The sequence below is a fragment of the Folsomia candida genome, unplaced genomic scaffold (genome assembly GCF_002217175.1).
Source record: "Folsomia candida strain VU population unplaced genomic scaffold, ASM221717v1 Fcan01_Sc051, whole genome shotgun sequence".
NCBI classification, from domain to species: domain Eukaryota; kingdom Metazoa; phylum Arthropoda; class Collembola; order Entomobryomorpha; family Isotomidae; genus Folsomia; species Folsomia candida.
The window spans coordinates 273,292-298,930 of NW_019091243.1; the positions used below are offsets into that span (position 1 = coordinate 273,292).

A 25,639-nucleotide genomic window follows, 5' to 3' on the forward strand; every position below is an offset into this window, starting at 1 on the left:
AAATCATAATAAATTCAAGCGCAGACATGCAATGAATTAAGGCACAGCCAGAATATTAGTTACATATTTTCAAAAAATAACAACTTAAAATTCGTCTGAAAAAAATCGGAGAAAATTTTGTCATGCATACGCATAGTGAATGGATCAGAAGAGACCCAGGGACCATGTAATGAAAAAGTCTGGTTTCGGCCTGAAAATATTGACAACTTTCGACTTTCAAAATCATATTTCGACCAAAATCTAAGTATTTGGGCAAAATAAAATCGGCGCCAAACTTTTGTCGGCGGCGGCGTTGGCGGCGGCGCGCCGAAAATTTTTCCCGGCGGCGCGTAAAATAGTACCGACGTTCGGCGGCGCGGCGGCGTATGGTCGGCGGCGTCGACCTCTGATCTGAATTTATCGTCACATCGGACGAAACATTATTCTTTGTCGAAGACTGTAAAAAAGCGAGCAATTTACTATTCTACGTCCCGAAATGAGATTGAGAACTATGTGTGTGACAAAAGTGAAACGTTTTCTGACAAGGTGATGATAGTCGGCACAATGAGTGGTGGTGGAATACTTCCTCTGCTTCAAGTCCCCCACAATGTAAAGATAAATGCTACTTATTATGTAGACAAAATTTTACAACCATTTTTGGAAGAACAAATTCCAAGACGTTACCCTGGGGGGACCCAGTAGGTATTCGTTCATCAAGACGCGGCGCCCTCTCATACCGCTCGGATCACCACCCAGTACGCAGCCGAATTAAAATAAGAATTCGGAATCACAATTATTCCTAATAAAGAAATACCTGTCAACTCCCCTGATGCATCTCCCATGGATTTTTTTGGCTTTGGAACATTAAAACAAGCACTTTTCCGGAGAAGAGTCACCAGTTTTGATGGACTTTGCAAAGTTTTAGATGACAAATGGCGCCAAGTGACCCCTGAAATATGCCGTAAAGTTTCTGATTCTTGGAAACGACTACTTCGTTCCATGTCAGAAAAGGATCGGGAACACGTGGAAAATACCAAAAATCTACACCCACAAAATTAAGGTCAAACAGTATTCTATAATCTCGCCCATCCTTTAGTACATCTGTGACATTGTACAGGGGAGAGAGCGCAGGTCTTGAAAATCACAAGCATAATTTATGAACGATCCCTAATCACATAGTGCCTGGCTCGTCCTTAGAAATCTTAATCCGGGATGACATAACCCGATAATAAGTATCTTAAGTTTTATGTTGTACAATATTTATTATTCAGCAATTAAAAGCTAACTCCGAATTACGGTCATGAATGAATGGACAGGATAAAATTAAAAGACATAAGAACAAAGGTCATTACAACTCCTTTTGAAAGCATGAGGATTTTGAATAGTTAGGAAATTATGATTTTTTTTTCATTTAGCAATTAGCATTACAGTCTCCACCATCGTGACAAAATTGGCAGGTAAGTTCGGTATTGTTCCACTGGGTGAATGCAGGACACATCAAAGTCTTGGGGGCACTGTCCCACAAACCAGCTTCAAATTTGGGGTCTTTGTACGTATATCGGCGAAGACAGGCAGCGTCCGATTTGAACTCACAGCCTGGTTTGCAATCGGGATCGGCACGATATTGCGTTTGCTGGTCGTCAGGCAGTTCGTCCCACAGGTCGCATATTCCCCCATGCTCGTTGGATCCTTGATTCCAGAATAATTTTCCTGTCACAAGAATCGATCCGTCATCCTCGACCTAATCAGTTTATCAAACAAGATATAGTCAGAAAAATTTAAAAACTCTAAAAACTAAAAAAAAACTCATAAAATCTCTATATAAATATTTTGGATTTGTCCAAATCGTAATATCAACAATAATAGAATGCCAGTGTTAAGTCGCTGACTATCGACGGCTCTCAATGCAAGTTGCCCCACTACGATTGAATTTGAGTCAACTTGCCATGAGTAAAGTAGTGTGCTCCGGTTTACCATTGAGCGTACTCATGACGACTCTCTGCCGCGATGTTTAGTTCTCTCTCACTCGAAGTGAAAAATAAACAAACCAGTTCGACGGGCTTGAGGCGCACCCCTACGGGAGGTCTATGGTCTGTGCATTAAAACAAGACCCTTTTTTCAGTTTAAGGTTACGTGGCCGATCTTGTAATGCTTAAGGGATCGGCCACTTAAAAACAAAAAAAAAATCAAGAAAACGGTCTTATAATTATACACTGACCATTGAACCCGTCCTTGGACGGGCCTCTACTCTAGTATTTCAATAAAATGCCCACCTTCACGTCACAGGCCACCTCATCCCAGGTTCTCGTAGAGTTGCCACATCGAATGAATTTGTCGCAATAACCGCACTGATGACAATCTACGGCGGGATCGCATTGGCCGCCAAGCGTGACATTGAGTTCGGCACACGTCTTTGGAGCGCCCTTACCTGAAAAAGATTAAATATTCGTAAAAATACATTAATTTTGGATTTAAATATTCCCGCAAATTTAACAATTTCTATCTACGCCCCGAAACGAATTATATTTATTTGGAATATTTAGTTCGTGTTACTTTCTGGCACCGCCGCGGCGCCAACCATTCCTAGTGTAACCCCTACAAGACCCAAAATTGCAAAAATTTGCATTTTGTCTTCGTTTTTGATGTATGTTTCTGAAGAGAAACTGCAAAATTATGGCAAGTTTGTTTGGTTGATGGGAAGAATGATGATTTGGACTTGTGTACAGAATGCTTTTATAGTCGTCAAGATTAAGTATGTTGTAAAGTCAGCTTTGTTAAATTGGTGGCTTACGCGTTCGCACGAAGTTTAGCAGATTATATAAAATTCGAAATTTAACTTTATGATCGTGGTTTAAGCTCCTGGGGGGATTTAATTTGATTGATTGATTAATTACGTTTATTACACAGATATTTCAGTGGAAATATGTACATTGTTCAGAATTGCTATGCATTTTATGACTTAGTTTTATGCTAAATATTGTATTTCGTAATGTGTCATTGTCTTCACTATAATTATAATTCGGTAATAAATTATTACCAGGAGACTAGTCGCATTAAGGGTCGATTTTGGGCCAAGCCTTTTTACTGTTTTATTTTATAAGTCATAATAGTATAAGAATAAATCGCTATGACAGAGTTGAAAAAATTACCCCCAACAACTTGTTTAGGCCAAAAACTGAAATTTCGCTATGTCGGTTTTAACCCCTTCAGGGGAAAATTTCTCTAAAACGGTTACATATTTCTTAATACGATCAATTTTAAAATGAAGGTACTTACATAGAGTAAGTAAAAAATCGAATACTAATCCATTATCATTTTAACCGGTTCCATAAAGAAAATCCGACATGACAAAAATCAATTCGATTTTTTATTAGCGGTCATAGCGATTTATTCTTATACTATTATGACCTATAAAATAAAAAAAAAAGACTTGGCCCAAAATCGACCCTTAATGCGACTAGTCCTTCATATATAACTCTACGGCCACGGTAATGAATGTAGTACTGATTGGTATTAAATTCATTTCCACAAATGGGCTAAAAGTATTACTTATTTGATGGTGCTAAATATGCGGTGCTATTTTTTACAAGGCAGTAAGACATTTATTACCATGGCGGTAGAGTCATGTAAATATGTACGTATGCCTTCCACCCGGTAATACTTTATTATCCAATTGTTTAGAGTGTATCTCGTTCGTCATGGAACTGAATTTCATTGAAAATCATAACTTCGCATTTCATTCGAATTAATGATTAAACATTATTGTGATAATTGGATTAAAATAATACGCCTAAAATCTTAATCCCCTTTGAATACGAGATTAATTACGTATACATTTACTTATCTTCTGGACATACCAGCAGGAAAAAATCGCATATCGTTGCAAAATTTAGTAATAAAACGGGTCATATTAAATAATTATAATAAATGTTAATCCATTACAAAAATATGCCGATAATCTTACATCTGCCTGAACAATAAGCGCAATACCACACCCATCCTGCTTCTGTACGTATATCCAGGCGAAAAATTTATGATATCAAAGTATTAAGCCGCCTCAATTAATAAAAATTGCGCCGGATTTAGGTGAAATAAAGGTTAAGTCGTGATGTGATTACATATCTATTTACATTTCTTTGAAATCGGGAGCCACACGACATGATGACGATAATTGTATGCATTTACACTTTCCGTAAAACGCGTAATAAGTATGCTCGGGCAATCGCCACTCATAAAAATGATAAGCCCTAAATGATAAGCCTTAAACTTTGGATAATCCAACTGAACAAACATACATAACCTTAATCCTGGCTGATTCATCCCACCTATTTGCACACACCTCAATTAGGTATTTACATATGTACGCCACATTAATAGCGACCGTATATAAAGAATGATCTATTCTCATTTTATTTCATCAGTCGCCACTCACCAGGCAAGAAACCGGTACCAGCTACAAAAAAATGAAGCCTTTCCTTGCGCTTTTATTTCTCGCAGTGGGCGTGCCCGCTATCCTTGCCGCGGGCAAGTGTAAGTTTCCATTCAGTATTTTAAAAAATAATTCAGTTTTAGATTTTAAAAATTTGTTAAATCGTTAATTTCCTTTTTAGCCCACGCATTGAAAGATGGCGGGAAAGAGGTTGCTGTAAAGTCCGGTCAACTCATAGACTGGTATTCGTGCGCGGCGCAAGGCAATTACCCCGATCCGACGACTTGTGACCATTACATCGCTTGTACCACGGCCCTCCTCGCGTATCAAATGCCTTGTCAAATGGGACACTCTGGGAGACTTTGGTACGTTCGAGATTCCGGTCCAGTGGAGGCAGAGTCTTACTGTGACTACCCGGAATTGGTGGACTGCAAATTGTGTTAGTTTTACATTAATTGGCATTTTAAACGTTTGAAAAAATAAAGAGGCAAATATTTTATACATAGCGCCTGCTACCACTGAACCACCAGCCCCAACGGATCCAACCACAACCGAACAAACCACCACCAAAGCGCCCGAAACAACGAATGCTCCACCCACTGGTGGTTCTCCCTCCTGCGAAGGTAATTTTCTGCATAAGAGTTGTTTAAATTTCCACCCGGGAAATAACCACGGGTCGAAATGTAAATTAAAATTAATTTACATTTTAATGTAAATTAATTTTTTTGGGACCTTGACATTTCCTTCAATGATATAGTGACAAATTCAAAACTAAATTCAATTTTATTGATTTTCTAATTAATTAGTAATTAGAATTAGTTTCGCCGGTACTAATTAAAGTTGATTAGTAATTATTAATCAGTTCAAACATGCTATTTAATTAGCTAATTAATTAGACAATATAATTAATTAGAAATCCCTGAATAATTTGTATAATCCCGTATAATTTGCCGCAAATTATGCGGGAAAAGATAGAAAATTAAAAATGATCGAAATACTTATTTCCAGCTGTGGGAGTCGTCGTCGATGCGGATTGCGATCCCGCCGTAGACTGCCACCAGTGCGGTTACTGCGATTCTTACCTTTACTGTCCCGAGAAGGGTAATAAATGGACAGTGGGTAATTGCGATGAGATACCGGAACCAGATGGAACCGTCCTAGTTGCCAAGAAACTTTTCTGGAATTCGGGATCCACCGAGCACGGGGGTACCTGCGACTTTTACGACAACTTGTCACAAGACCAGCAGACAAAATATCGACAGGATGGCAACTGCAAGCCAATCTGTGCCTTCTGGGTGGATCCATCGTGCGACAGGAAGTATTGGTATACCGATCCAAACCTGGCTAATGGTATTTGGAAGGATAAGGCCGATATGTTTTGGTGTCCGGCTGGAACCAGGTTCGACGAAGGGCATGACACCTGTTCATTCTGTGACGAGGGACAAGCCTGCAATGTCGGTTGTTAATTAATGATACTAAAAATTTGTGCCAAAATATAAATTATTGCAAAAGAAATACAATTAATTCTTGTAAAAAAGGTATTTTGTAACGATTCGGACACTTTTTTATTGACTTGGAATTTATACGATTGTATCCTAAATTTATTTTTCACTTTGCGAGTCGAAATAGGCTTAAAGATCGACTTTACAAGCTAATGAATCCACTCTTAATAATCTGGTTATAATTATAACCGGATTTCACACGTATGTATACGTCCCAACCGGATTGGTAACAAAATTCTCACCGGCTGAACACAACTGTATCACGGCGCGGTTACATTTTTATCACCAACCCTGTCGGGTCGTACACGTGTGAAATCCGGTTATAATTATAACCAGATGATTAAGAGTGCCCTTATTTATTGTCCATTGAAGGCCAACACTCATTTACAACTCTTTGGAGGAGTTATAAATAAGTAAATGTACTCTCTAATTCAAAAGTGAAACGGTGGATCTCACGATCATTCGTTTACTTACCAAAATTGAATGGGGGTCTGGGTGTGCGTAATCGCCCGTAACAGCTCAAATTGCTACATTTCGATTCACTTTATTAAATAAAATATTGTCCTCAAGTGAGGGGAATTACTTCTTGTCTGAATCCTTTAACCAAGTTCAGTGGCTAATTAATTCCGAAACTTTAAAGTTATCAACTTTTTATAAACAAATGCATAATGTGACCCAAGTGCTTGGCGTGAGACTTACTGCGTACGGTAAAGAATTTTTGCATGAGATTTTAATTAGTAGCCAATTTTTATTTAGAGATTTGAGTAATAATTATGTATCTCGTTGTAGTATTTTAAAGGTTGATGTTCTCTTTGGAATGAGCCAGTTAAAATCCTTAGAGCTACTACCAACAGCAGTTAAACGGCACGCATTTTCCGAGAGGAAAAAGTATATCGACGCCGTTGCCATGGTTACCGACTCACTCGAACTTAGACTAGATATCTCTTCAGTGTTCAGTGAGTCAGACAGGGTATTGGTTGCCAAGGAGACCAACTACCTCCACTGCCTACGCGTTCATCATAAAATTAGATGGGATGAACTGGATGAGGCTACCTGCTCTCACCTACAGTGGAAGCGCTTAGCATCCACTCCAGTAACCAACCCAGAGAAGGACACTGTTCTTAAAATCTGGCACAATGTAGGCTTGACCCCTTCGATGGCATACTCACTCAAAATTTACACTAATTTTTCCTGTCCGTTTTGCAACATTTTAAAGCCAAAGGTTGGTCACTATTTAAAATGTCCACATACTTCAGATTTGAGGAATATTGCGGGTAAACTCCTAACAAAAAAAAATAGGTATTGACACGGGAGCCTTCGACGACGCCTTCCTTCATGGGGTAACGCATGCGGGTGGCAATATTTTAATCTTTTATGCTTATAATATTATTTACAAAGCTTTTGTCCACCGTTTAAATAATTATTCAGGCAAATTTGATCTCATTTCTTCATTCCGTCACATTCTTTATGGGCGGTTTCTGACGAGTATTATGCATGCGTTTTAAATTCAAGCCTGTTTCCTAAATTTCATAAAAATTGGGACAAATTTGACTTTTTTAAGATTTCAAATAATAAAATTGATATTAATTTAGGTTTTTGATGCAACTAACTTTCCTTTTATGCATGATTAACCAATTCCTAGTTGTTAATTATTCGTAAATTAGTCATAAATTAGACTAAATTTCTTATGATATGATAAAAGTGTGATAGAATCTTTAGATTTGGATATATTTTACTATATTTTTGCTACCTAAGTGATATCAAAACCTAAGGTTTGATCATAATGATAAATGATATGTAATTATTCTTATATTACTTAATTTTAATTGGAATTTGTAACATTTTAAGAGGCAAGAAGAATTTTGGAGACAAGCATTGGCTTAGTTCCTACCCATGACGGCCAAAATTAGAAAAGCCTTGTCGAGAAGACGTCGCCTCAATATTAATAAATAGTGATATGTAATTGGTGATGAAATTAATTATCTGGAATACATTCACACGTTAAATTGATATGGAAAAAAAAAGTTTTTAAATCAGAAATCGGAACCAATTAAATCAACACTCTTTAGAAAAATATAAGTATTCCTGTTTCTAACCGTACTTCCAAAGTGATTCCAATTTGTGCAATCTTCAGCTTTATGTAATGGTTTGATGTAGTAATTAAATTGGTGGAAATGAGTTTCGTAAATCTTACGTATTTAATTTCTCTTGTATTTATGCTTCTTTTGAAAGAAAACGTTAACTAACTGACAGGTTGACTAGGTCGGATTGAATCGAATACCCGCACACCTGCGGAGAGGTTGGATTCAATGCAATATGGCATATTTATAATCCAAAAATTTATTTATAGATGTGTAGCATGGATCACACGAAACAGTGCTTTGAGGACAGTGCCCTTGCTTATTTCTAGTCTACCGCAGAAAGGTCTTTATTCGTATATATTTTAAATATTTAAGTTTGTGATTGTCAAAGGCATTGAAATAAACACAATTTTACATAGACGAAAATATATACGTGATCTTGTAACTATGTAGGGTTGATTTATTCTGTACTACGTCTCGATTTAATAGTGAAAACTTGTACCTAAAAAATGACAAAAATGCACGTGTAACAAAACTAGACTAATAAGAGACTTGTGAACACAATTAAACTTTAAATTTAGTCATGTCCGAGTTGTGTTCCCATATTTGTTAGCAATGACCAGAAGAGTTGCAAAAGCATTTACATATTATGAGAAAGTATTATTTAAATCAGCTAAAATCCTCAACCCTAAACCTATATAACCAACTAACATGTTCAATAATATCCAAGTTTTTATTTATTTTAATGTTTCGTTTGGTAGTATGTTCGATAATTATGGCATTGGTTAAATGATTTTGCATCTGTCGCACGCTCGAACGACACCATTAATAAAAACTTCAATCAATTAATAACTCAATCAATCAATTAGAAGATGTTAATAAAATTAATAAAATTAATTTACCCTTCAGAGTTAATTTAGATATATACAGTTAGCAAAAATTTAAATCGTACCCTTTTCTGTTATGACACAAACCCATGACTTCCTGCTTGTTGGAAATCAATTTTTAGTATGCATTACATGAATTTTATAGGAAATTTAACGTAGATTCCGAAAATAATGAGCGTTTTTCATTTTTCATTACCAGTAAATTACAATTAATTAAAAAGTGGAGGGAAGTCTAAAATCAAAGCAAAAAAAAATAAATCGTACCCCTTTGGATTTTGGATAATAATTTTGTCTATGAATTAATTAGTACTTCCTCCAGCCTTCTTTCGCTTTAATTATACTCTGGATATCCCGTCGCATGGATTCCACTAAATTTTTGGTCACTTCCGGTATGATATGTTCCCATGCGTCACTTATGATGGAGTTCAAGTCATTTTTCGACTTAGGTTTTCACTGGAAATCCGCCTCGCCAATTCTGACCATAATATTCGATGTCGATGAGGCCAGGAGATTAATCAACCCATGGGAGAACATTTAGTCGATTTACCTCGAGGTACCGCTTAATAATCTTGGCGTTATGGGTGGGGTCCCCGTCGTGGAGCAAAATGAAGGTCATCCTGAGTCGTCATTGCCTCGCTTAAGTGACCAGGTTTTCCTCCAAAACTTCGTGGTGGATTTCCTACAATCCGTAAAATACGAAGTTTCAACTTTATTGTACGTCCTCGAGGCCCAAACCATCACAATTCCTTCACCATGTTTCACGGTCTTCTTCATACACTGGGGCATGAGGGGACGTCCTTAAATTACGTAACGCTAAAATGGGATTTTCTGGACCCCCACCCCCCCCTGTTGTAACGCTCGCGTAACGCTAGCGCAGACCCCCCCCCTCCCCCCTCGTAACGTAACGAAAATTTTGGCTTTCCGAAAATAGCTTAACAATCACAATAAATCTAATTAAGTACTTTGATTACTGCAATTCAACACTTTACGCATTCTATTTTATAGTAGTTGATGCATCTAAAATAAATTTAAAAAAGTTAATAGATTTAATAGAAATTACGAAATAGGTTTATCAAGCAAAAATTAAAGTTTACATCAGAGCTTGCACAAATTTGGATAGCCAAGCCATCTATGTATTTAGACCAATTTTTGTAAATCACCGTGCAGAGCCGAAACTTGTTAGAGATTGTTGGCCCTTAATTGAAGAATTTGATGTCAAATTAGCAACATTTTTATACAGAGTGGCCCTATGAGGTGATCCTAACCAAATTTAAAAAATTGTCGTACACAGTTGAAATTCGGTACGGAGATGCTTATGGTTTCTCATGAAAGAATATGAAGCTAAAAATGAGCAAAGTATAACCAGACTGACCCTAGAATTGGAACCATACCGTCTTTTAAAAGTTGCTATTTTCAGCTGAAATTTTGCATGGATTACTTCTGCGTAGGAAATACAGCTTTGCCAGTTCAACAATCGAAAGAAGCGATTCCCACTGGTCCTAGTGGCTAAGGTGAAGGATTAGTAGGAAAATTTGGGATCAAATTATAAAATATTTAACAAACATTCGACCCCCCATCACAGGGATGGTAATTCGGTCAATTCGGATAAAAATTTAGAAGCGGACTCTGTGCCTGACTCGGGCTAAATGTAGCCTGCAATGTAGGTTTTTAATTTAAATTACTATTTATTTTAGCTAATGAACGGTTATTTTCGTCGTGCGTCGTGAAGACGAATAAAATAAATAAAAATCGCTGAGTTTGGGGGAATTGGAGAAAAACGTTACGTAACGATCATCGCAGACCCCCCCCCCTCCCCCTCTCGTAACGGTTCGTAACGGAAGTTTCAAACCCCCTCCCCCCCTTGAAGCGTTGCGTTACGTAATTTAAGGACGTCCCCTGAGGGCTTCTTCCGGTTTCCTCGATACGATTCCATCCGACCAAAATAGGTTGGGCATGCTTTCATCTGTCCAAACGCCACGTTTCCGGTCATTTTAAGTCCATCCTCTGTGGTCCATGGCCGATTTAAGACGCTGTGCCATATGCGCATTAGAAATGAACGGCTTCTTACTCGCACTTCTACCCTTAAACCCTTATTTTCGAATTTTTTCTGATACTTGGAGGGGAAAAGATAAGTAGAACTGTTGTTGCAGATGAGATGCAATTTTCAGGGACAAAAGTCGTCGGTTGGTCAAGATCTTGCCTATTATCTTACGATCCACGCGTTTGATTGTTGCCCCTTTTGTCCGCATCCGTGGAAATTAGCTACGAATCCAATTTTATTGCTTTTTTGGACAATGTGCTGGATGGTGGACTTCGTAAACTTTGTATTTAATGCGACATTTGAGTACCCAAGACATTCAGTATGCAGACCGACAACCTTATTTCGTTATTTAGCGGTCAACTGTTTTCCTCCCATTGTGCACGATGCCCAAAGGTACCCAAGCAGAAAAGTTTGGCAGTTCTTGCATGGAAATATTAAAAATCATATCTAAATCGAAAATCACTCGATAATAATTGTTTTTGACTAGGTGGAAGAATGAGATGCTCGAAAAAACGAAATGGTACGATTTATTTTTTTGCGTTGATTTTAGACTTCCCTCCACTTTTTAATTAATTGTAATTTACTGGTAATGAAAAATGAAAAACGCTCATTATTTTCGGAATCTACGTTAAATTTCCTATATAATATTCATGTAATGCATACTAAAAATTGATTTCCAACAACCAGAAAGTCATGGGTTTGTGTCATCACAGGAAAGGGTACGATTTAAATTTTTGCTAACTGTACATGGATCCAATTAATTTATAAAATTAACCCAATCACAAAGCTCGTCGAACTAAAGAGCAGAATGATCTTGAGGTGAAGCAAATTAATCTCTAGGCGACAGCCCAAAAAATTACTTTAGTATGTATTTACCCCTCTCCCCCAAAAATATGTCATCGGAAAAACTTTTTCATTTCTTAACCGATCTGGCTAAAAATTTGCACACTATTTGGTACCAGGGAACAGTATAGTAAAGTTTGAGATCAGATAAGAGTGATTGTGGGCGAGTGCCCTACTACTGACTAGGTATACTATTTAGGTGGGTGGAGAGTCCAGGGTTGCCCCCAATACCAAAATTAGCACAATGTATGGATTATGAGGTAAAGTGAAGGAATTTCCGTGCCAATTTCACTTTTCGTCAAATTGTGACGAGATTTGTGACGAGCGTATGACCGTCGGAAGCATTTGGTTGTCAGTAGGAGTAGTCGGCATCTGAGCGTTAAAACACATGTCTTCTTAAGAGATTAGCAGATTTTTTGATAATTTAAATAATTTTCAGACCTCAAAATTGTTTCAAAATTGTTTCAAAATTTTTAGTGATATTTTATCAAAATTTACAAGATTCTCTCCCTCTAAATATATCACACGAGAGACGGAGGAGAAAGAAGAGCTGGATCAAGAGTCAGTCGGGATTTTGAGTAGTTAAGGAGCAGTTGATAGATCCGATTACGTAATCCACGTAGAGATTAATAAAGGAATAAGTGAGAAAAGGAACCACCGGACCAGTCTTTCCGCATTACAGAGGGCTAACCCTACTTACGATGTTCATTCAATGGAATGGTGGAAATAATTATATTTTGGACAAAGGTGGAAGAGAAGGTAGGACAATGACCCTTTCCTAAAATTACCTCAAACTCGACATGATATTGGAAATGGGAAACAATGACCCATTCATACCCATTGGGCATAAAACTGTTTTTTTAGTTTAATAACACCCACCAAAAATCCCGAAAGAGTGCACGAAAGAGAGTTATGATAGGATAAATATCATTTTAGTCCAAATAATATTTCAATTTTTGTGAATATTTAATTCGCTCAGAAACATTTGTGCTATTTTATTGTATTTTCGTGGTCAGTTTTGCTGCTATTTTGTAGAAATTGAAGACTGTAAGGCCAATTTCGGGAATTGGGTTTCATTCAGAAGGTATAAAATCGTTTTAATTTGGATGGCTGAATCATACTATAATTTCTTGAAAATATCACGTAAATTTCATTCCATATATTTTTACGGATTTTGGTGCATTTATGCACTATGCATGCATACATGTAATTTTGTAGGCATAGAAAGAAGCCCTTGCACAAACGTGAGTATTAAAGCTACGGGATCAGTAGCACGATATGCAAATATAAACGTGCCTATAGACTTCTGTTTTTACCGCATGGGTAGATTCCACCTGAACCCTTTTACAGAAAGGAAACCCAAGAATGGAATATTCATTTCTGCCCTTTTTTTATCATGCATTTGATAATTTCAACACAAAATAGGTTTCTGTTAAAGAATTTTTCAACCCTTTTCAGAATGCACACAATCTATTTTTGGTCTGATTTTTGTGCTTGCAGTGTGACGAACACTTACACTTTGGTCAGTGCACCTACGGAGCTGGTTCTGCTAAAAAGAAAGGCTGCAAAAACCTAACACAAGCAGGGAAGAAAGCAAATAAGCTGCTGCATTTTCATCCGTATTTCCCACTAATGTAAGAGAATTTTCAAGTTTCCTATCCAATTTTAAATTTGTAAACGTTAATAACAATAAATTTTGTGTTTAACCGTATACATTAGTCGTTTTTGTATTTTATAAAATTTAGAAATCCACAATGATGTCAACTATGACAAGAAATCTCGACATTGAAGCGTCCACGTTTCACCCATTATTTCCGGAGGTTCGAATTTTATTTTTTACAAATACCTCAGCAACGCTTACTACATAAGTAAAGTAGTTAAAACGAAGTATTTCTAGATCATCGAGAGAATCCTGTCTTTTCTCCCAACCGTGGATCTTCTCACCTCCTCCTCGGTCAATGCCACGTGGGAGCGCGAAGCTCGAAAACAATTCCGCGCTAGGATCCCAATTAAACTTACTGGGTCCAGCGGATATCCCAAATTTGAAGAGTACATCACACTAATGAGCGTCCGAAATAATTATCACGAACGGCTCCACACATGCTACAGATATTTCGAGGAAATCAACCAGTTTCTATCTAAACTTGAAAAATTAGCTTTAAATTCCCGAGGAAGAATGAAGCATTTATCTCTCCCCTTCATTATGCAGGGGGGTCCTGAGTTTCGCCGCTTTTTTGAAATTTTACACCTATTCGGGCATAATTTATCCTCTCTAGAATTACATCTGTGTCATAATTATCATTACACTGAGACCGATTATACTCAGATAACCACCACTACTGCCGATGTGTCGCCTTTCTTATCAGGGTTAAGTAGCCAACCTCCCTTCCCATGGATCACTAGATTGTCAATACGTTGCTGGAGTGTTATGAAAAACGCTGTTGGGTTAACGGTTGCAAAACTTGGCCCACTTTTCCCGAACGTGACGACCCTCGAGTATTTGTACCCGGACAGAAACGCCATTGAGATGCAACTTCTCGCAAACCCGTTTCCTCGACTTTCCGCATTAAGGATTAGCGATAGAGAGTATGAAACGCCTGACGCAGATATTGGCCACCTAATACCTACTTTCCGACCGGTCTGGTCAATTAACAAGTTTGAGTTTAACGTCATTGGCGACGGTGGACGTATTGGGATGAGTTTACTCCGAACATTTTCCCCCACATTGGAATCCGTGCATATCAACAAGATGCATATTCGACTGATATACGACTACAAGTTTGTCTTCATTCCAGTCATGCCGAGATTAAGGGGTTTTAGGGTAACTGTGTCTGGAGCAAGTAAATGCAACTATGTGCTCCCACAACTACAATTTGAAACTCAAAATGCCGCCAAGAAGATTGTTTACGATAAGCAATTCCCAGTCTTGCAAAGGATCAGGGTGGGTTTTTTTGAAAAAGTGGAAACACAAGCAGAAAGGGAAACGCAATTTGAAACCATTGCCAAATTTCTGTATGGGTCGTTCCTCTCAGGCGCAAATGTTTGTGATACCCTGGACGAACTTGATGTTCCACTTCCACCCGGAGAAGTTCAAGTTGCGTGGCGAGAGGGGATTAAGATGTGCGTATGGAGGGGTCTACTGTACTTGTTGGGAAGGTTCAGTCAAATTTTTGGATTAGGTTGTAACTACTTTTCCAAACGTGCGGTACAGTAGTAGTTTTGATGAAATGTGGAGAAATATGAGACGCGTTGAGGTACAAAAGTGGATTGAGAGTGGGATAGAGTTGGGTGTTTTGGGTAGGTGTGAAGAACGATCTGGGGATATTGGAGGGAGGGATGAGAGATTGGTATATGTTGAAATTGGGGGGATAAAGGTACGATTAGTGGAAAGTGAGGAAGCTTGTGTTATTTAAGGTGGCATGATTTTATCAAGATTTGAGTTTTGTTTTAAGGAGATAAGGGTTTTTATAAATTTGGGAATAAACTACACTCACAGAAAGATCGATACCAAATTGTCACCATGCCGGTGTCACTATGTGACTCTACCGGTTTGGTGTCAAATTGACACGATGTGGTGTCAATTCTGTTTCACTCCGTTGCGGTGTCAATACAACATGCCATGGTGGCAATACCAACACCATAAATGTAATAAGAAGTTGTGCTAAGTTATGTTGATTCAACACCGCTATTGATATGTGGATTTTAATATATGAATGTTACCAATCGGTGACGAATCTTTCCCAGACGGTGACAACCATACTTTCCCACCTCCCCAGAGGCCAGGTAGGTCTAACGTCGACCTGATGTGCAGGTCAAGCCAAGCCGAGCGCATGTGCGCTTCGCGCACATGCGCTCCGTCCCCTGCGACTTGGACACTTGGGGACGTTTTTATACATGATGTTTTACTTTTATTTCGTTTAAAAATTGTCATAATATTACGTTCTGCTACCACGGCCACCTCCCCGACACCTTCTTCTTCCTCTTCTTCCTTTTTTATGCATTTCATAAGAAAATGGTTAATTATTAAATATAAATATTAAGTTCATAAGGCGAAAAGCGTCCTACTATCGCATAGTATTAGAAATTAGTCATGGTTGAGCACCCAGGGAACTTCCCCACTAGGCCCTGCCCATGCCCCTTTCTTAGGCCATAGCCCACGGCGGGAGTTATTTCCGTTGTTAGATGTTATGTTAGATGTTATGTTATGTTAGTTGGTTGGTGAACAGGTAAATGAAACAAATTAATCAATTACTGTTAGTCGATATTTTATGCTCCGCTAATTAAGGTATTACTTGGTTAATTGTGTTGGTTCAGTATTGTTACTATTGGTTATTTTACCGAGTTTGTCATGCATTTCTGTGTTTAAAGAAGCAGAAAACCTGGATCTCTGTTGGGATACGTCTGCGGGAAAGGAACTGGCATTTCCATATCGCTATCCATGTCGTCTAAATCGTACGGTTGATCCTCTTCGAAATAAGCTTGCAGATGTGGGATTTCTACATTGTCACTTCTAATTGCGCTGTCATCAGGGGATGTGACAGGAAGACTATTGCAACCCGATCCTGCATCGACACAAAGTTTCTGTCTTTTCTTGGCGAGTATGGCAGCATCACATGAAGCAATAGTAGCCACACGTTTGTTTGAATGGGATGGCTGCATGCCTCCTCCAAAATTTCTTGAATCTCCAGTATGATGGTGAAGTTCACCCCATGTCTTTGTATACTCTGCTGCTGGTATGTGCCGAAAATCTTTGGAACCATTGAAATGGAGTCTCATCAGCGCGTCCATTGTTTCCGGCAAAAAACGTGTTCTTCTTGGGGATTTGATGAACTTATAGATGATGAACATTCTTTCTGCATCTGCTGAGGATGGTGACACCACAAGTGACGCTTCTAGCACAAACTGTATTGATTTTCCCATCGGGTATTCCTTAGGTTTGGTTAGAATATTATGCCAAAACGGAATAACACCTTTTGCTTTATATTCCTCAAATTCAGGGCTCGTTGCGATGGCGTAGCATAAAGTATTCCACTCATTTGTGATATCTGGTAGAGACGCGACCGAAATACCAACTTTACTAGCTAGGGCTCGTATCGCGGAAATTTGAAATCGTCGTTCACGCATCTCGTCTTCCTTCATGTTTTTCGGATCGAGCACGTTAAACTCGGAGAACTGGCCATCAGGGAAGTAGGACATGACTTCGCTTCGGAAGTCACCTGCTATTGATTTGATAATATTTCGGAAGTGGTTCGGACTTGGTTGAGGTTGTCGTGTTCCTTTCATCTTTTCACGAAAAAGTTCAACAGGAATTCCGGATCGTTCTCCACCCTTAAGTTCCTTAGGAAACAAATACCTGTACTTTGTTGCTTTTTCTATCCTGTCGAAGGTTTCGCAGTTGACGAAACCTTGTTTGTCTATGTTTTCTTTATCGACGGCAGTCATATCTTCCGGTGCCAACGCACAGTAAAGGTTCTCTAGGAGTGTGGTTCCCAAATGGGTTTGGTGCTGAGAGTGATCAGCAATAGATTGCAACCCTGAAGCAAGGTTGCTTATATGATGCGACATGCCTATCATTACGCCACCCGATTTCTCGAATAAGGCTGTGTATTCACTTAGTTTGCTGACACAGTCGGCCATGGCGTGAACAATTATGACTTGGTCCATGTTAGTCATCTCATCCCGCAATCCCTGCGCTTGTGCCATTTTGTCACTAGAAAATGATTTGTCGGTAGCAATCCATTGAAGATTGATATCCAAGATAGGTAAATTCATCATATATCTGTTTATAGTTATCTTGGCGTTAGTGGCCCACCGTTGTTCAAAAGTGTAAGACAATCGGTATACTTTTTTAAAGTTATGCTCCTCAACGGTCCTCGACAATGATGCTACCGTTCTACCATTTTGGGCATTATAAAAATTAGCAATTGCCTTTTGGTGTGCTTCGAATTTTTTGATATGTGAGTTGGATCTGACTGTATGTTTGGCTGCAAGATGTAGCTTGTGGGGTGCACAGTGTACCCGAATGAGTTTCTTAGGGTCCTTCTTGAATTCCCTCGAAAGTCTAACTCCAAGTCCTTTCCCTTCTGCTTGCATAACTGCCGCTCCATCGGCTATGAATGCAACTAGATTGTCTTCAAGGTACTTTTGCAGATTCAAAGAAGGCATGTTTTTCTTAACTTTGTCAGATATTCCTTTTATCATCTTTTTTTATCATAATTTCTCGAAGGTACCCCTTGCCAGTTGTGTCAATTCCCATTCTAGATGACCCGAGAAATAATACTACAGGTGCTCCTTCTTCCACAGATTGAATAAGCACTACCAAAACCTCGACCCCCATTGAGTCTGTTGTAGTATCTGTGATAAATGCTATGGGCCGTTGCCGTTTTATCAACCGCGCCAAATATTTTATTTGCATTTGATCAGACATGTGTGTAGCCATCCTGAGCCATGCGTTCTTGTCTTTATGATGGTAACCTATGTTGACTCCACGAAATTCGAGCAAGTCACACATCGTGGAATGTTGATTGGCAGCCACATCCATTCTTACTTCTCCATATACTGTCATCAGCATTAACGCTGTCGCCTTTTCCTTTTGTCCTAACTTTTGTAGTGACTGATCTTGCATTATTTCCAAGGAACGCTTTAGTGATAATTCTTTTTTCTCTTCCTCTAATCGAAGAGCTTCTTTGTGCCAATCCTTTCTGTGGTGCCCGATAAGTACATCCTTGAGAGTTTTGTCGTTCATGGTTGTATATCCCTCAGGCCTAGCCATTGCGTTTTCATATCCCTCATGAAGAATCCCTTTCCCATGATATTTAGAGCATAACGAACATGTGAAGGCAACTGTAATACCAGTTCCTTCATCAGTATTCTGTGCAGAAATTGCAAGGTCGGCACTGGTCGCTCTTCCCATTCTTTCCTGGAACTGCAACCATTCCCAAAACTTTGGTTTCCTTTCCTCCAACCATGGTTCAATAGAGGGACGAAGTTTTTTTACGGCAGCTTGTAGATTTCTCCAGTTGACTTCCAGTATCCTTTCTTCATTTTGTCGAGCTTGTACTATTTCAGGCAAGTGCGCCCTAAGTGCTGGGTACGATATTGAGTAAGCATCTAAGACGTCTCCTTGTAAGTCTGGATGCAGGAATTCAGGTTTAGAAGAACGAGTGGCACCAAAGCTCATAAACGTTTGGACGAGTTGGGATCGCCTGCAAACCGCCTGTTCTCTGTCATTATCTGGAGGTGGCACGGCTGGCTGCTCACTTTCACATTCCCTCTCAATCTGCTCCTGTTGTTGAATATCAATGAAAACACCATTCTCGCAATCGTTATTGGAATTTGGCGTGGCCTTGGTTATCTTAAATGTCTCTGGGACGAATTCTTGCGTAACAACCGTGCAACGACTAAAAGACTTTTTTTCTGACTCGGTAGATACGTGTTGACCACTTTCTCCAGACCCCGCTACACCCTGATTAACAATATTTGAACTTAGCGGTTGCGGGTTGACATTGGTCCTCCCTCCCGCTCCACCTTGACCCTGATTCGCAACTGCACGATTTGAACTTGGCGGTTGCGGGTTGACATTGGTACTCCCTCCCGCTCCACCTTGACCCTGATTCGCACCTGCACGATTTGAACTTGGCGGTTGCGGGTTGACATTGGTACTCCCTCCCGCTCCACCTTGACCCTGATTTGGTTCAGTTACAGTAGGTCGGACTACAAACTTGTCCAACGACTGCTGGCCTTTTTGCTTTCCTCCACCACCTGCCTGTCGTCTTTTACGCCGACCAGAACCCAAAGCAACTGAAGTTAAAGAAGATGATGATGATGTGCTGCACGAGGGTGGAGTGGCAGCCATAAAATGCCGATCCAAATCCGAAACCGTAAATCTTCTCTTGCCAACAAGCTGTGGCGTCATTTTGTAAAATATATCACAATCGGCTCCAACGGGTGGACCAACAATGATCATGTCGACGACGGAATTACTTATTACAGTAGCTCGTTCTGGAGTAACCTCTAGCGGGTTCCTACCCTTTATTTGGCAGTACACATCATGGGTTTGTATCCGGCCAAGAGTAGGCAATCGCGAGGCATCCGTTTGTGACCCCGTTGATTCCAAAATGGCCACAGCATAACAAGATTTTGTTGCTTTGGGTGTCACCCAAGGTAAGAATGACACCCCATCTTTGATTGGGTTTACGAACCCAATTTGATTGAAGTCGACACTTTTTTCTGGTATTCGTCTTCCGCCAATCGTATGCAGCCCGTCACGATTCATACCTGCATTGTTCTGCGGGCTGTAAATTCCATAAATTTGGACTTTTGGATTTGTAGGATGTTTCTGCAGCCAAAGAACCTTTGTGCCCCAAGGATGATACTTGGCTGCATCCTCATTCTTCCGACACATTGCCTAATAATTACCAAATATAAAATAAATCCCCATTTATAATTTAAGTGACAGATATTTAAAATAAATACTCGTAATTCCAGAAATTCCTCCTCTCCAAACGTTGGGGCCATTTTCATGTTGACTTCATTGATTCGAAGTGAACAGGTCCGGTGTCTGCTAATTGGCTCAATTTCAACGGCGTTGCAGGTCATTATTAGCAAAAATGATCCCATTATCTTGCCCTGAAAATGACGAATTTGACAAAAATTAAGAACTGTTACCATAATGGAGGTGCCAACCTTCCCTACTATTTTCAGCCAGTTAAAAATTAATTTAGGATATATGAGTAAACATACAAATTCGCAAATTTAACAGGCTTTTTAACCCGACCCAGGGATTATGTACCCGAGATGTCCGTCTGTCCGTCTGTCCGTCTATCGATTACTCTCTTTAAACTTGTCTTATCGACTTGAAATTTGGCACACATTTAAAACATGCCAAATTAGTAATCAAGTTCGAAGATGAGCAAAATCGGTTAAGTGGTTGACCGGTGGGGGTCATTTGAGTGGTGGGGGTCCATGATGTAGAATATTCTAAATGGAGGTAGAAGGATGCAATTTGGCATGGAGGTAGCTAATTGCTAATGAACAAATATGAGGTGAAATGTGAAAATTTTTCATCCGAAGGGACCCCAACGGGTAACCCATACCGATTGTTCAAAGTCATCCAATGGAGATGAAAATTAGCGTAAGGATAGCCAGTTGCTTTTAAGGAAAGGATATGACGTGCAATTGACAAAATTCTCAACGTGAGTGACCATATGGGGTAACCTACACCGATATTTCATTACCCTGGGTCGGGGTCCCCAAAGCTGTACTGATAGGTTTTTTTTAATTAGAGTTTTCTAAATCTGAAAATTTGAGTATCGTTTTGTTAAGAAATGAGAGCAAATGAATGCAGAATCTTACCATATTAGATGAAGTGTATAACATTTGTAAAGCTATATAATCAGTAGACCACCTTCCACAAACTAAGGCGTTTAGAATGCGATTGCAAGTTTTTACAGACTTGAATGCATGTCCCACTTTCCTCATCACAGAGTGAATGGAAGTGCGAATTTTTACAGACATAAATACATGTCGCACTTTCCTCATCACAGCGTGAATGTGAATGCGAATCTTTGCACACTTAAATGCACGTCCCACTTTCCTAAGCAAAGAGTGATTGCGAGCTGGGTGGAAAATGTACGATATGTGGCTAACACAGAGAAACCCGTTCTATTCAGTTTATCTTTGAATTATTAATTCACATTTGCAAATTGTAAATTGCAAGAGTATAGAAACTAGATTGGGCATTTAGACTAATGTCATTAATTACCATACTCGTACCATACCTGGACGAGAACTGATCGGTTTATTTTAGGACATTTTAAAGTATGCAATGTAAATGTGAAAATTGTTCTGTCCGCCGTCTGCAGGTCTTCGTTGATTGAAGCAACCGCTTTAATTTGTTATGATTAGGACCTGCAGGTCGCCTTCGGCGACCTGCAGGTCCAGCTATGCGCTGCAGGTCGCCTTCGGCGACCTGCAGGTCTAACTCCAATTTTTTCCGTATGCAGGTCTACGCTTGCCCTGCGGGTGGGTGGTGGGATAGTATGGTGACAACCAAACATTGCTGTAACATAATGTGGTAAAGAATTGGGGTTATTTTTTAACGACTTTCAATAACAAATATTTTATTTCTTAAGTCAATAATACCATATTTTAAATTGAAAAATTCAAGCACACATTTAACATCACAAATATTCATAACTAAATGACTCCTGATTATAATATCACAAATTATACACCACTTTTTAATGCCAAGGACGAACTTACGTAGCCGTAAAATAGACTAAATTAAACCCACAAAACACTAATGGCGAATTTGGTTCAAAGCAATTGGGAGTCGTTGACCTTCAAGACAATTCAAGTATCGGGTCCAGCGTAGAATTTTATTTTGACCTAAAATATAAAAAATCGGGCAAAAAATTCACCAAGTAAAACAACTGTTCGTATTATTAATACATAAATAAATTTAACGCACCTGAGCCAAGAAATTGGTAGTTTTTTTCACTAAAATTAATTTTTCCCTCGAAATGAATTGGATACGTAGATAATTAATTTATTTTTGTTGAGTTTTTTAAGCGAGGTAAAGAAAATAATAAATGACAAGCAGAAGTGCGCACTACTAAGAGACTGGCGCACTCTAGCGTTAACCTATAGTTTTCCTTGTTTCGGTAACACCGTACGGTGTTAATTCTTTACCGGATTTTCAATAAATCTCACCATTGCAGGAACATCGCTGTTACCGGCAGAGTGTCAACGCATTTTATGCTCGGCGTCATTTCTGAACATCATTTTGACACCATTTATTTGAATTGAGGTTGTCACCGACGCTTGGTGTCAAAAAAATTCTGGGTTTTGTTACCAAGTTGCTAAGAGTGTACAATGAATTGTAAGGAATAAAATCTGGACTACATTTTAACATTGAAATGTTTATGATACAAAGATACTGGAAATAAAATTTCAAGTTTACATATGTTCAGAATTCAAATAAATGTAAATAAATACTTTTGTAGTGATTTTTTGTGAACTCTTTTGTTAACCCTTTAAGGCGTGTGATTAGCTACCAGAAATTGCATTAATTCGGGCACATTATACGTATGCTGTGGTCATGGTGCGGGAGGAGGAATTCAGCAGTTTTGGTAAAACTCGAAAAAACTGAAAAATCCAAAATTTAACATTGCGTTATATTGGGAAATATCCTCTTTTTTGGCAAGAAAACGTTAAAATTTAGCATTAGGTTGGCATAGGAGAAATCCTCCAAAATGACAAGATTTTTCGTCGCTGGCAGAAAATCGTGAAAATCAATGACCTCCCCCAAACGACAATTGTCCTCCTCCCGCACCATGACCACAATTTTGCAGGACGACTATTGTCTTCCTCCCGAATTAAACCATTTCCAAGAAAACGACAATTGTCCTCCATACGAATTAAAGGGTTAAACAATTTCTAGAAATAAATCATCAAAATATTAAAAAATATTAAACAATAAAATATTCTAAAAAATATTCTAAAATATTAAAATAATAATTAAAATATTGAATAAAAACGTTTTATTTTGAATGCAAATACTTTATTCTCTCATCCAATTTTCAAAACCTTCAATTTTTCACCTCTCGACTGGCAGGGATGGGCAATCCCAACATTTTCGATGGATTACGGATTACAGATTAATTAATTTAAGAATTATCATGGGATTACTGGATTTGGATTACTTCAATCCTGAAACAAGGTGGATTACTTGTTGGATTACATGTATAAATTAGTATCGTGGATTACGGATTATGGATTATAGTAATCAGATTATGGATTATTATCCGGATTACAAAAATCCATATTTATTTTGAATAACGGCATGAAGGATGCAATTTGCCTTTCACTGGATCATTGTAGGATAAGATCTTACTCAGTTTTACAATTTCGAAGAAGTTGTCATCAAGAATAGTTCAAATTTTCACTTGGCTTGTCATTTTGGCGACTTGGTTGTTGATTATGCAATTTTAGATATACCGTACTAATGTAGTACAGTAAATCTACCCATATATCGTGACACGTACATATAGTCGGCGACAGGTTTTTTGCCAGAATTTTAAAACAGCATAATATTAAGGGAATATTATATGCGAGTTTTAACTTTGAAATTCAAAGTTTGAATACATATGTATTTGTGTGTCTCATTCGGACTCATTCCCTTCTTCCATGTATTCAAATGGTGATTTTAAAACTTGTTCACCTTGTGCGTTTTTAACTAACTGAAAATTTTATGAAAGAAAAAAATCAAAATTCTAATCTCCCAACTTCGTAAAGCTAAAAATTATCAATTTTTGGATACAATTATATCCTTATTTTGTAGGAGATTGACAAGTTCAAAATCGCCATTTGAATACATTAAAAGAGAGAAAGTTGAGACAAAAATATTCAAACTCAATATCCGAATATTATGGCGAATACAACGTAAAATATACTATGTGGCAAATACAATTGACGTTTCCCCAATTTTGTAACTGATTAAGCATTTGTGAGATGGAGTTAATGCTGTTCGCGGGGGGAAAGTAATCCAACAAGTAATCCGCAATCCGATTACATTTTCCAATTTCATAAATTGTGGATTACGGATTAAGCATCATTTCCGGAGCTAACCGGGATTACGGATTACGGATTGCTTCCAAATATAAATTTGTATTGGATTACTGGATTACGGATTACATTCAAAGTAATCTGATTACTTAATCCGATTAAAGTAATCCTGGGATTGCCCATCCCTGCCACCAGTACCTACAACTTAGTTCTAAGGAATGTATGTATTCTGATTGTAACATTTACTTTATCTCTATGTGCTGGGACACTGCGGGAACTGGAGCTTTGGCGTCTCACTTTTTGGCCGATTTGCTGTTTAAAACGGGCGGAGAATCACAGTTCATCTAAAGTAAATCACAATTCATCAAGTCACAACCCCCCTTTGAATATCCGAAGCAAGCAAAATCAGACCAAAGTGGGACTCAAACTTCAGCAACTACATAAAATAATAGTCTAAGTTCCTTCTATAGAAAAATAAATATAATAATAACAATAGAATACAATTAAGCTTTATTATTTACCTATTTTATTATGAATTAAGTATTTAGTAATTCCTTAAACTATGTATACTCTAATTCAGTTTGCCTGTGATGATGGACAATGCGTTCTACCGTCCGTGAGATGTGATGGGAATTCCGGATACGGGAATTGTGCTGATGGCAGTGATGAAAGAAATTGTCCCCGGCAAGGTAATCATAGAAAATGTATAAACATAATTTCATTGACGAGCCTGATTTATGGATTGATTAAAATTTATGTTTTTAGGGTAACGTGCAACATAAATTTCATTATTACTTACATATGTTTTAAAACGAAGGTTGTTTTCGCTTTGGTTGGAAAAAGTTGTAGAATTTCTGGGACGTATTTAGAATCTTAGAAAAACATTCTATTGGTGGTGGGTATATTGCTTTTTTTATTGAATAAAGAAAGGAAGACTAAATTGTTTACGAAAAAAATTGTACGATTTATTAAAACACTTATCTGGTAATGAAAGTTTTTCTTAACCGCTATGCAGAAAAACTATATTTTTCTTAGGTGAACCAAATTACTTAATCTGTAGGTGACGGCCAAAAAATCACCCAAGTATGCGTAAATTTTGGCTATGTAAAATTTTTAATTGGTCTAATTTTTGCTGGGTTATATTTCAGAAACAGTTTCGGTCATCATTGAGGATAAACCCTAGGATACAGTTGACCATTAAAATCTTCCGGAAATTCACTTTTAGCATGGCTGGGAGCCCACTGAATTGCATTATGAAGAGAAAATGAGGAAAAAATATAGATTTCCAAAAATATACTGCATGTCACAAT

At 38.3% G+C, this 25,639-nt stretch overlaps 2 protein-coding genes across 2 annotated transcripts; one reads left to right on the top strand and one right to left on the bottom strand.

Annotated features, from left to right (window-relative positions):
- Window positions 1-1,216: 1,216 nt before the first annotated feature.
- LOC110862229 lies at window positions 1,217-2,684 on the bottom strand. Its single transcript, XM_022111413.2, has 3 exons — window positions 2,533-2,684; window positions 2,253-2,407; window positions 1,217-1,720 (listed from the first exon to the last, which is right to left on the bottom strand). The coding sequence occupies exons 1-3, from the start codon at window positions 2,603-2,605 to the stop codon at window positions 1,391-1,393; spliced, it is 558 nt and encodes a 185-aa protein (XP_021967105.1). The 5' UTR covers window positions 2,606-2,684; the 3' UTR covers window positions 1,217-1,390.
- Window positions 2,685-4,385: 1,701 nt separating this feature from the next.
- Window positions 4,386-5,949, top strand: LOC110862228. The gene is made up of 4 exons (XM_022111412.2): window positions 4,386-4,509; window positions 4,590-4,847; window positions 4,915-5,031; window positions 5,417-5,949. Exons 1-4 carry the CDS (start codon window positions 4,443-4,445, stop codon window positions 5,872-5,874), a joined length of 900 nt encoding a protein of 299 aa, XP_021967104.1. The 5' UTR covers window positions 4,386-4,442; the 3' UTR covers window positions 5,875-5,949.
- The last annotated feature ends 19,690 nt before the right edge of the window (window positions 5,950-25,639 follow it).

Bases quoted from the DNA above. Each gene is read 5' to 3' on its own strand.
- LOC110862229 (XM_022111413.2), bottom strand. From the start codon at position 2,605: ATGCAAATTTTTGCAATTTTGGGTCTTGTAGGGGTTACACTAGGAATG. The intron at 2,408-2,532 runs GTAACACGAACT...AATCTTTTTCAG, and splicing joins CGCCGCGGCGGTGCCAGAAA to GTAAGGGCGCTCCAAAGACG. The intron at 1,721-2,252 runs GTGGGCATTTTA...TAAACTGATTAG, and splicing joins AGGTGGCCTGTGACGTGAAG to GTCGAGGATGACGGATCGAT.
- LOC110862228 (XM_022111412.2), top strand. From the start codon at position 4,443: ATGAAGCCTTTCCTTGCGCTTTTATTTCTCGCAGTGGGCGTGCCCGCT. The intron at 4,510-4,589 runs GTAAGTTTCCAT...TTTCCTTTTTAG, and splicing joins TATCCTTGCCGCGGGCAAGT to CCCACGCATTGAAAGATGGC. The intron at 4,848-4,914 runs GTTAGTTTTACA...TTTTATACATAG, and splicing joins ATTGGTGGACTGCAAATTGT to CGCCTGCTACCACTGAACCA.